The following is a 12838-nucleotide window of genomic DNA, read 5'->3' on the forward strand; positions in this document are numbered from 1 at the left end:
TTCTGAACTTTGTATTTAGTTCGATGTAATCGCGAAGCCATGGGGATTGGGAAAACTGTAATACGCGGTGAACTTCAGTTACGCGAAGGCCGTGACGAATACATTGCTGCAGATTGCGATAGTGTATTACGTAACTCTTCTTATCGTATAGAGTTGCGAGGAGCTTCTCCTGGCGCTTGCCAGGTGGTTTATCATGTGTTGGGCAGAACGGTAGGTCAGTGTGCGAATCATGCAGATGTTGCGGATACTCTAGATCGACTTCCAAAATATACCCCGTCGATGAGTCTAACGCTACGGTCAGTACATCTACATCTTTGTTGTTGACCCACTGAAAATTGGCATATGGTAATGGTTGACACATTGCCCAGCCGTACAAATTATTTACATCGAAATACATTAAATATGACGACGGTTGCGATGGATCGTGCGATTGCGTGTATTTGTTGTTGGCTCGTGCGCGTCTGTTGGAACATTGACTCAAACCACCACGTATACCACGTTCGATAAATAGGACCATGTCGATATCGGTAAGAAGTTCGAAATTGATACGTGTATGCTTCAGCATGGCATCCCACGTAAAACCAGGCAAAGTATAATAGTGCGCGGGGTCGAGTCCATAACTTGCGATGCAACTATTGCGAAAATTTTCAAAAATATCAGCCAACAGCAAGACATCCGTCTTCAGATACAAATCGCTATACTCGCCGAGCGTTTCAATGGAGAACCGCTTCCACACGTTGACAGCGTGTGCGTAGTCGTTTTCGGATACTGTATCGCCAGTTAAGGAACTGTAAAATGAATTGCGTGATGGTAAACATGATTGGTCCAACTTTTCAATACAGTCAATGTACTCGTATGGAAACACCCCTTTTCGCGTCAATAAATCAAAATCTTCCGCAGATAATTTTTGAAACTCGGACCGTGTAATTTCAAGTTTATCTTTACTAAGAAAAGATACCAATTTCTCGAGACTTGTATTTAAAAATTTAAATGAATCGATGAATTGCAATTTTATGCGCTTGCGCCAGTTTGATTCTTCATTCGCGTTTTCAACGTATTTTGTAAATGAAATGTACTTCTCTTTTGTTATCGGCAATACAGTGACATCACCCTCAAATGCTGTGGCTATCTCCTTGATAATAAAATGTGAATCATAACCGGATAAATTGTGAAAGACTATAGGGATGACAAATGCGTCTTTATAATTTAGATTGTGATTTGAATGTGCAGGACCTCTGTACCGACCGGTTAAGTGGCAATGATCGCGTACTCGCATATCATCTCGCGTAAACGGTGTTTCGCATATATGGCAGTGTGTTGCCATATTAAAATTTCGTAATTGTTCAGCTGATAAATTTTCCATGGGTACATTGGTCGATAAGATGGACTTTACACGATGTGACAAATCTTGAAGTTGTCCCACAAACCATGATATGCAATCAGGATCGCGACGACATTGAAACGTAGATAACGAGTCGTCGTACGAGCACCGCACATAATATCCCACGCTAAATACTCGATGATGCTGGTACGTGTATCTTGACGCTTCTCGATCAGTATCCGTTTTCTCCAGGATGCATTCAAGATCGGCATACACGATAAACGGAACACGCTCTTTCCTGTTGTAGTTGCTGAAGCTGAGCCACTTACTGCAATCATCATTTGGCAATATGATTGCGCAATCGTTCATCTTCTCACAATCCATGGTGTGAGCTTCCAGCTTCTCATTCGAACTAAAGTAGTGTAAGCATCTGCAATAAGAGGCATAATTTTTATCTAGCATAAAATATTTAAAAGATTTATTATATACATACCTATCACAAAAGTATTTCCTGCCATTATGTTTACTCAATTGTGTGCATACGAGGCGAGATAAGTTCTTAATCCATGTGAAATGTCCCACGTCGTTTGCTCCTTCTAAATACAGCAAATTGACATGTCTTTCCATCTTCTTATCAGTGACTCGTATCGGTAACACCTTCTTATTCTCAATGGTATAGACATTGATGGAGATGTTGTTGATATGTTCAAACTTTTTAATTTGGTTCAATATCATTAGAAATTCAATATCCTGGATATTCAACACTGTTGTATAATGAGGATATGACGATGCGAGAGATACGTGACTTTCGGCTGGATACAGAGCGGCCACCACCGACCACGCAAAACATGCATTGTCCGTCGAGCATACATTGATTACTGCTTTCTTTAGTCGTACCTCTCGCGGTAATTGTACGGCACATCCTGCATGCATTGGCATATATTTATTTACATTAACAATTAAATTCAGTATCCGCGACAGCGCCCACCCACTATCACGTTCCTGAAATTCGTCTAAGGATGCTAGAATGGGTTCGATGACACGTAAATCATACCATTCGCGTAGGTCAGACAAGCGAAAAAGTTCACAATTTTTCGTGTTAACACTTTTGTTTGCACATTTGTTACCAACAACAAATTCACCATTAAGTATAGTATTTATTTTTACACTATCATGTTTCAGCAGAATGTTTCGCACATGATCGACTACAATATCCCTCGCATCTTCGAGAAAATTGCGAGGTTCTATGTGGTTAGAATTTATCACTGCACCGGTCAATATACGGTTAACGAAAGCCGTATCAATTTCATGCCATCTGAGTCTTGCACTATGTCCAGCACCCGCATGTACAAATCGATTACGTGTCGAATCTTTTAGACTTTCTAATCTAGCGATACGAGCAATCAATGATTGTTTTTCACCGATTGAGAGTCGCAGTCTCTTGATTCGGCTTCGTTCCTCCAACGAATCAAGATAATCGCCAAATCGATGTTCCCATAAATTGTATTCTTCCATCGACCTTAATTGAGCGGCTTGCTCGTACAGCTCCTGCTCTTGATGATCCATACTGTCGTCTTTTGTGTTAATGTGTATAGTGATGCATACGATATATTACAAAAAATCACTGTTCCCGATGATGCTTTCGGTGATGCTCGCGATATATTACAGAAATCTGTGTCCGCGAATGCGCTGTTATAGGTTTTGCAGAGGTTGTGTTTTTTGCGCGTGTTCATCCACAAATGTATTGTATACGTTTTTTGCACATGTTCAGTGTAATCTAAAACACCTTGCAAAAAAGTTGCACTTTTCGCAGAAGAACATGTAACATAAAATAGTAAGAAGGGGGAACAACGTGTACGTAAATATGGTTGGGGTTCAATAACTCGCACAATTCATGGATCGAACACGAGTTGCAACGCGTTGCAAATTCCGACGTGTATCTAGTTGAAAAAGTATTGCGTAAGAAGGGGAACAACGTGTACGTAAAATGGTTGGGGCTCAATAACTCGCACAATTCGTGGATCCACAAAAGTAATGTTTTGTAACATAATTATTCATTGTTTTAATAAATATATCATATTTTTAAATCATCAAAACATGGTATCTAATTTCTTTCCCATGGTAAGGGTCTCCATATACAGGGTGATCGGCCACCTCTGGGAAAAATTTTAACAGAGGATTCTAGAGGCCAAAATAAGACGAAAATCAAGAATACCAATTTGTTGATGGAGGCTTCGTTAAAAAGTTATTAACAATTAAATTCAAAAATTTCAAATCGTTCTGGAAAAATTATTTTCGGTTGCGGGGGTCAATTACAATCATTTTTGGTGAATACACATACTTCCGAAATCCTACCCACTTTCGAGAAAAAAATTCGAGTAAGTGCTGAAAGTTTTGGGTAAAAAAAAGGTTTTTTGAATCGTCTTGAAAAAATTATTTTTAGTTGCAGGGGTCGATTGCAAGCATTTTTGGTCAATAGACATACCCCCGAAATCCTACTCAGTTTCGAGAAAAAAATTCATTACCGAAATTTTCCTGTCTGACCATAGCGTTCATATGTTTCACTGAAATTTCATGCGTATCTTTAAAACATCATAACTTCTGAACGGATTGGACGATTTTAATGTTTAAAAAAGCAAACTACGCGTATTTTGGTGGAGAATATGTACAAATCGCAAAAATATTCGAAAAGTTAGTCCTTGACCCCGCAAAATGAGAAAACCCCCATAACAATGGTCCAATTTTCAAACAGCCATAACTCCTACAATTGTGAATATATTTCAATGAAACTTTTCCCTGAAGTAGAGCTTATGGGTATCTACAGAAAAGTATTAGACAACTTTTCTGTAGGGTGTCAAACAAAATTACTAAAAATGAAAAATGAATTTTTAAGAAAAATCGACAGGGGGTAGGTGCCTAAATTTTTCGACGAAAATGAAAAGTTTCGAATCGTTCTAAAAAAATTATTTTCGATTGCAGGGGTTAATTACAATCATTTTTGGTGAATAAACATACCCCCGAAATCTTGCTCATTTTCGAGAAAAAAATTCAGTACGATCGGAATTTTAAACGTTAATAACTGTTTAACGAAGCCTCCATCAACAAATTGGTATTCTTGATTTTCGTCTTATTTTGGCTTCTAGAATCCCCCATTAAAATTTTTCCCAGGGGTGGCCGAACACCCTGTATATATGTTACAGAATTCTTTGCCTGTGAATGCAATGTATACGTTTGCAGAAGTTGCGTTTTTGCACGTGTTCAGTGTAATCTAAAACGTCTTGCAAAAAAAAAAAAAAAAACGTTGCGCTCTTCGCAAAAGAAGAACATGCGACATAAAATAAGAATATGAATAGCGTGTACGTAAAATGATTAGGACCCCAATAGCTCACACAATTCGTGTGTAATGTTATACGCTTTGCAGAAGTTTCATGTTTAGACATGTTCAAGGTAATCTAAAAAATTTTTTGCAAAAAGTTGCACTTTTCACAGAAGAAGAACACGTGATATAAAAAATTCCTCCTTCCCCACAAATGATCTATGTCGCGAAGAATATTATTTGTTTGCATCATCCTGCGAATGTAATGTTATACGCTTTGCAGAAGTTGCATGTTTAGACGTGTTCAAGGCAATCTAAAAGACATTTTTGCAAAAGTTGCACTTTTCGCAGAAGAAGAACATGTGATATAAAAAATTCCTTCAAAAGTTGCACTTTTCGCAGAAGAAGAACATGTGATATAAAAAATTCCTTCCCCCCACTACGCACCACCCGCTTCCCTGAAATTCGTCCCCCCACTACGCGCCACCCGCTTCCCTGATACATATGATGCAACGTTGCATTTAAGTGCTGCACAATATTCACACTCGTTTGATAGTATCGTCGTGAAACATTATCTATTGAATTCTACGTTCAAATTTTTTCTGAAAAAATGAATTATTGCATTCCTTACGATACAGCATGCACAAGTAACGAGTAAGTATTATTACCACAATTTTTTTCTTATCCATTTTTTCTTATTGTTATTACTTATTGTCATTACTTACCTTTTATTCTTTATTTACTTTTCCACATGCAACAGTAGCAAAAAACAGCATCCAACGCCTCATATACTGGGAAGGAGGTTTGCCCTCACATCCACAGCATACAAGTATTTGGATATTGCAATCGGTGTAGGACCTGTATCCGCCGTGGAAATTATACTTGGTGATACTCGAGGAAATAAATTGTTGCTGTCTTACTCAACATGGATGGTGTTTATTCAGAAACGCGAGGACATCAAACAACATGTGCTATCAGCTCCTTCTCCAACATCGTTATCAATTTGTGATTTGGTGTTTACGGTTGTTGCAATGCATGATATGAACATTGTACAAGTGAAATTGCATGATGCTTGCATGTATATGAAACCGACAACTCTATTGTTTTTATTCGAACTGGAACAGTGCATCGAGCATGCATATTCGTGGCTATGCCAAAATGCGCACTATGTTGGTGAGAAATACCAAGAATTTACAAATATTTTAAGACGCAATAGTATTATGCGTAAACGTGATGCAGACAAAATCCTTCGTGAATATTACGATAAAAATTCGCCTGTAGATTGCGAGCTGTTAGCATATGCGCTGGATAACATTTTATATGATGCTATTAATAATTAAAAATAAAAACTGTATCTAATTTTTGTGAAATAAAATTTCGAAATAGTCAAAAGATGTCTAATTTCTTTCCCCACCTCCTCTTTATCGACCTCTGATAATTACCTTTGATAATTACCACTTCTTTTTACCAGATGCATCTCTTTTATCACGCCTTCCCTTTTTATCGATACTAAGCAATTACCCTCATTCATTTTCTAACCTCTGCTAATTACCAGCCGTTAATGTCAATTATCGATCGTTGATACTAATTACCGACCATAAATACTAATTACCAACCATAGATACTAATTACCGACCGTAGATACCAATTATCGACTGTCGGTAATAGTTACCGACCCCCCACTCCGACGCCCCCCCCCCCCCGGACCCACCACGGGCCCCCCACTCCGGCGCACAGGCCCCCTCCCCCACCCCCCTCACCCTCATCCCCCCCCCGCACCCCCTCGGAGCCCCCTGTCCAGAACTCCCCTTACTCACCTACTATTGATCGAAACCTTGTTTAATTGACTGTTTGAGTGTGGTACCACATTACTACGCGATTCAAACCAGAAAAAGTCCTTGATCTGGCCAACAAGTATGCGAAAATGGCAAAATTATGAGACAGATGCGGTCATAACCAGGACCTAACCCAGACCTAACCGGATTTCTCCTCTAAAATATTGATCGGAACCTGGTTTCATTGACTATTTCAGTGTGGTACCACATTACCACGTGATTCAAAGCAGAAAAAACCGTGGATCTGGCCAACAAGTCTTTTTTTTTTTTTTTTTTTTTTTTTTTTTGTCGTGGGGAAAATCTTCGAAAGACTCCCTCCCACCTCCTTGGGGAGAGGTGGGAGGGGTGTGTGGGATTCCCCGCGCCCGTACAACGACAGGCGCGGGACCTACCCACTAAAAACCCCACGGTGACCCTTCGGCACGCTTTGGGAGGATACCGGGAATCGCTCGAAGCATTCTTCCGGTATCCTCCCCGTGCCCGCGCTTTCGCGCCCATCCCCCGGGGGGACAATCGGTCCCCCCAGTAGACACACTGCCTCATAGCGGCGGGACGGGGCCACTCCATCCCGCCGCTATCCGTCCCGGGGCCGCGTTTAGTGGCGGCTGCGAGCCCCAACTCGCAACCGCCCGCGACCCCGTTTCCACCCCTCGGCGGCCGGGCGTTCATGGCCGCACCAGACCGCCGAGGGTGCCTCCCCTTGCGTCGGACCGGTAGGGGGAGGCACTCCTACCCCCAACCGGTCCGACCCGGCGCCGCCTGGCGGGAGGAGGGTCCCCTCAGGACCCCCCTCCCAGCCTAGGTCATCCGCCACGCCGAGGCGGCCGCCCGCGACGCCGCGCGACCGGGCAACGACCTCGGGCCACCGCACGAGCGCGAGCTTCAGCGCGCCGCTGAAGCTCGCGCTCCCTCCCCGCGGCCTCCTTCTGCAACATTACGTTCTCGCAGAAGGAGGCCACGGCCCTCCACTTCTCCTCGCTGCCGAGCATGGCGCGCACCACGCCCGCAGCGAGACATCCCGCCCGACGACGCCGACCAGGACACGGCGCTCCCCCTCCCACGCGGGGCATACCACCAGGGTATGATCCGCCGTGTCCTGCTCAGCGTCGCAGTGGCAGCAACGCGCCGTCGGCTCCTTCCCTATCCGGCACAGGTATCTTCCGAAGCTGCCATGCCCGGAAAACACCTGTGCCAGCCGGTAGGTGAGGCTGCCATGGCCTCTGTCAAGCCACTCTTTCAGGAGTGGCCGAACAGCCCCGACAGTCCGGTGCCCCGCGGTTGGCAGAGCCAGCCGCTCCTGCCATGCGAGCAACACGGACTGCCGGGCCTGGCGCTTCAAATCGCCCCAAACAGGTTCCTGCCCGCCCGGGACCGCCCCCACCCCCGCGCGACGGTCGACGCGGTGCCGGTACATCACCGCGTGCGACCGCGCGAGCAGGTCCATGGGCGGCATCCCCGCTAGAACCGTCGCCGCCTCATGTGACATGGTCCGATACCCGCGGACGACCCTGAGCGCCATGCGCGTCTGCACCCGACGCAGCATAGTCATGCTGCGCCGGGAGGCAGCCAGGTCGTCCGCCCAGACGGGGGCCCCGTATAGGGCCACCGACTGGACCATTGCCACATAGAGGCGACGAACTCGGCCCGCCGGGTCCCCCAGGTTGGGCAGGATCCGGCCCAGAGCCGCAACCATCCTTTCCAACCGGGGGACCAGGCAGCGGAAATGCTCCTCGAAACGCCAGTGGCTATCGAGGATCAGCCCTAGATACCTGATCTGGGGCTTCACCTCGATGTCAGCCCCACCCACCCGGATCAGAGGGGGTGGCGGATCCTGCCGAGGTGAATGAAACGCAATCACCTCGGTCTTATGGACCGCCACCGTCATCCCCATCCCCCTGATCCGGTCGACGACGCGTTGCGACCCCTCCTCCGCGCGACGCATGGCCCTCCCCCAGTGCGCCCCGACGGCCAGCACCAGTGTGTCATCCGCATAACACACCGTGCTGACGCCGTCGGGGAGGCCGGCCCGCAACACCGAGTCGTACGCGATGTTCCACAGGAGTGGCCCGAGGACCGACCCCTGCGGAACACCGCAGTACACCTCCCTCCGCATATCACCATCCCGGCCCGGATACTCGATCCACCTGCCGCGGAGATAATCCCCGACGACCGCCCTGAGACAAGGGGGGACTCGATGATATTCGAGTCCCCTCCTTATCTCTTCCCAGGGGAGGGTGTTAAAGGCATTGGCAATATCCTTGGATATTGCCAATGCCACCCCTCCCCGGGAGACGGCCGCCTCCGAGAGGGCCCTCACACGACCTATCGCGTCGATAGTCGATCGGCCCCCCCGGAAACCGAACTGGCAGTCGGCCAGACCGGGATCACCCCGCGACAGGTGCTCGACGAGGCGGGCAGCAATCACACGCTCGAAGAGCTTGCCCACCTCGTCGAGGAGACAAATGGGCCGGTATGCGGAGGGAGACTCCGCGGGCCGACCCTCCTTCCGGAGGAGGACCACCCTCGCCACCTTCCAACAGGGGGGGAATCGCCCGTCCCTCAGGCAGCGGTCGAACAACCGCCTGAGGTCGGCCCCAAGGACGCCCTGGGTCAAGACCCAAACCCGGCCGGGCACACCATCCGGACCCGGGGCCGTGTTACGAACCCCGAGCCATCTGATGGCCGCTGCCAGCTCCTCCTGCGTGACCCCCAGCTCGGCCGTCCACTCCACTGGGACAGCCGCCGCCGCCGGAGGACGCGGTCCCCTCTCCCCAATTGGGAAGAGTGTATTGACCACGTCCTCCAGCAGCCGGGGGTCAAGACCCTCGGTGACGGGGGGCGCCCACGGGCGGAGCTTATTCAGCACCACCTTATATGGGCACCCCCATGGATCGTCATCAAGGGTCTGGAGGAGCTCCTTCCATGCCTGGGTCTTAGCCCGTTTGATGGCGACCTGCAGAGCAACCCGCGCCACGCGGTATGCTCCATACAGGTCATCATCAGCTGCCCTCGCTCGCGCCACGCCGTCGCCTGTACGTTGACGACGGCGCGCGCGGGTGTACTGGCGTCGGGCGCGGACAGTCGCGACTCGCAACTCCACGATCGCGTCCGACCACCAGTACACCGCCCGGCGAGGAGAAGCCCGCCCGACCCGAGGCATCGCCGCGTCGCAAATACCCGCGACCAATGCTCCGAGCCGGGCGACCTCCTCCTCTATGCTCGGCAACTCGGCCGCTCCCTGCGGCCAAGTTGCAGCGAGGGCAGCTGCCATCAGGGCGTCCTTGTCCAGGCGCCGAAGCGCCCAGCGGCGTGGTGGGGTGCCACGCAGGCGGCCGTGTCGGGATGCACTCGCGGCGGCAGAGACCTCCATCCGGATGTACCGGTGATCGGAGAGTGTCTCTGCCCCCGCGACCACGTGCCAACCCGACACCATGCGCACGGCGTTGGGGGTCGCGAATCCAACATCCACGATGGACCCCCCATATCGCCGCACGCATGTGTGCTCCGACCCCCGGTTCAATACCCGGAGGTCGAGCCCCGCCGCCCAATCGCCCAGGATCCCGCCGCGAACGGAGGTCCTGGGGGATCCCCAAGCCACCGACTTGGCATTAAAATCCCCCAGGACCAGCACCGGCCGGGCCGCGTAGCGCTGCACGCATGCCGCGACCTCGGCCAAGTACAGCTGGAACGCAGCGTGACCGCTACGGGGCGAAATGTAGCACCCCACCACAGCGACTCCCCCCCAGTCCACGGCGACGAATCCCCGACCGCGCTCCAACAAGGAGAACGGTGGGGACCCGTCGCCCCCTCCCCATACCGTCGCCACCAAGCCGTCCGCGTCGCCCACCCAATGAGGGTGATCAGGGACGCGGTACGGCTCGGCGGCGACCGCCAGGCCAACCCCCCACTCCGCGAGGACTTGGGACATCAAGTCCTGTGCCGCGCGGCAGTGGTTGAGGTTGGCCTGGAGGAGGAGGCGGGGCGGCATTAATTAATGGCCGCGCCAGCCTCCTCCCGGCCGTCCGTCCCCGTAGCACCGTCCACCTCCATGGAGGACGATGCCACCGCCCTCGGCACCGGAGCCGGTGCAGCCCGCCTCTTCCTCTCCTTCCGGGAGGGGGGGAGAGCACTTCTTGCTCCCCACCCTGTGATCGGCTGGCCTCCCCATGTCCGCACACAGCGGGCAGTGGGGGGCCGCCGAGCACTGGCTCGCACGGTGCTCTTTGGCACCGCAGCGGTAACACTGACCGCTGCGGTCCACCGGCGAGGTGCACCACTGCCTCACGTGCCCCAATTCGAGGCAGCGGTGACACTGGAGCGGGCGCGGCGCGAGGATTTCCACTCGCGCCGAAACCCACCCCACCAACACCCTCCCGGATTCCGCCACCTTACGGGCGGCGGAGAGGGGGCACCGGGCCCACACCGACCCGAGGCCGGAGGGCGACCTGCGGATCTCTCCGATCCGCAGGTCCTCCACAGGACAGTCCCCCGCCCTCGCAAGGGCACGGGACACATTCTGTGCGCTGACCGAGTCGTCCAGCCCACAAACGCGCATCTCCGTGCTCTTCGTGGGCCAGGCGACCCGGACACCTCGGTCGCCCAGCTGCTCCCGGAGCCTCTGGGCGAGACGATCCGCCTTCGCGCCGCCTTCTGCACCGGGGATCTCCAGCAAGAGACCCCCGGTCATGGCCCTCTTCGCTCTCACGGAGGCGATGCCCAGCTCTTCTAGGGAGATATTCTCCCTGGCGAGCCGCATCGCCTCCGCGAGGGTCAGGTCGCCCCCCTGCGCAACGGTCAGCGTCACCGCTGCCGTTTTTGGGGGACGACCTGGTCGTGCCTTCCCGACCTTCGCGGCCTTTACCTTGGCCGGCGGCGGCGGAGGCGGAGGCTGCGGTTGCGAGGCCTTCCTCGCCGCCCGCTTCGCCATCCGCCCCACCACCTCACTCCACGCCACCCCCCCTTGGGAGGGTGCCGTAGAGGACGCGACCACCGCGACCACGGGTACACCACCCCCCTTGGGGGTCGCGACCCGGGGCCCTGGTGCCGCAACGCTGGGCGGAGCCTTCACTCCGCCCTTCTTTGCCTTCCCCGACTGTACCGGAACAGGTCGGGGAGGCACCGCCTTCCTGCTGACCGCTCTTCCGGCGAGGAGCTCCTCCCGGAAGGCGGCCAACTTGCCATCAATCATGTCCCCAATCCTCCTCAGAAGATCGTCTTCTGAGGAGGACGGGGACTTCTTCACGGGCGGAGTGCGGGTGGAGGGGCCCGCGGTGCCCCGCACCACTGCCGCCGCACTCCGCTTATTTACCTCCGCCGAGGGACGCGGCGGTCGAGGAGGAGGGAGGATGGGAGGGAGGGCCGCGCTGTTCCACAGCGCCTCTGCCCTCCTCCTCCCCTGTCGCTCCTCCTCCAACAGGAGCTGCAGACGGGCGTTCCGCCCTCTGAGCTCCCGCGCCGCCTCCCTCATTTCCTCCGCCGCGGCCTTCAGGGCCTCCGCGCCACCGCTTTTCTGCCCCTTAAAGGCGCAGGCAGCGGCGACTTTCTCCACCCGCCTCAGGGACGAGGAGATCCTCTCCGATATCTCCTCGGTCACCTCGTCCCTGAGGCAACTCAGCCTCACCGACGGGCTCATCGCCCCGCCCACCTCGACGACGGCCTGCCCCGTCCTCCTTCTCTTAGAGCCTATGTGGCTCGTGCTGGAGGAGAAGGACGAGACCGACGCCGTCTCGTCGTCCTCCTCCACCTTCCACGAAGCCGGACCTGGCGCTGAGTGGGGCGCGAGCGCCGCCACCCTAACCCCAACCCCGTCTCCGTCCTCCCCAACCGACAAAACCCGTCCCATCCCCATTTTATTTTCTGTGACCATAATAATCCCACGAGATGGTCGGAAATAAAGGTCCACCCGGGCAGAGCCGCCTTACCCGGGTAAGCCTAATACTCCGGGGGTTCGGCAGGTTCCCCGGAGGTGGTCGCTTGGGATTGGGCCTTCTCCCCCAACCATGCATCCCATCGCCGCGCACCATAGCTTAGGATTGGAGGGCGATTTTATAGAGTCGCCATACTCGTGGCCCAGGCGGTTAAGCCAAGACCCCCGTTCCTCCTGCCGTCACGTACCATTCACAAAACCAATAGGGAATTGTGAATGGGTCGTTGTGACGACCAACAGGAGGCTTACGGTGTGTGTATGACTCGGGTATCCCGGGTTCGTTAAGCCCGTACTGCAGCTGAAAGGCTGGCAGCCCCTGAGGGGTGGCCAACAAGTCTGCGGAAACGACGAACGTATGAGCCAGATGCGGGCATATGCCACACATAACCCAGACGTAACCGGTGTAATCCTCTAAAATATTGCTCGAAACCTTGTTTAAT

At 52.2% G+C, this 12838-nt stretch overlaps 1 protein-coding gene across 1 annotated transcript in view; it reads right to left on the reverse strand.

Moving 5' to 3' along the window:
* The window catches only part of LOC143342017 (uncharacterized), a 75665-nt gene extending 72778 nt beyond the window's left edge, over positions 1 to 2887 (reverse strand). The window contains exon 1 of the mRNA XM_076765499.1: positions 1815 to 2887. Within this exon, the coding sequence (XP_076621614.1) occupies positions 1815 to 2887 (1073 nt within the window). The remainder of the gene's footprint in view (positions 1 to 1814) is intronic.
* Positions 2888 to 12838: the final 9951 nt, after the last annotated feature.

This window comes from Colletes latitarsis, chromosome 5, assembly GCF_051014445.1.
Source record: "Colletes latitarsis isolate SP2378_abdomen chromosome 5, iyColLati1, whole genome shotgun sequence".
Taxonomy (NCBI): domain Eukaryota; kingdom Metazoa; phylum Arthropoda; class Insecta; order Hymenoptera; family Colletidae; genus Colletes; species Colletes latitarsis.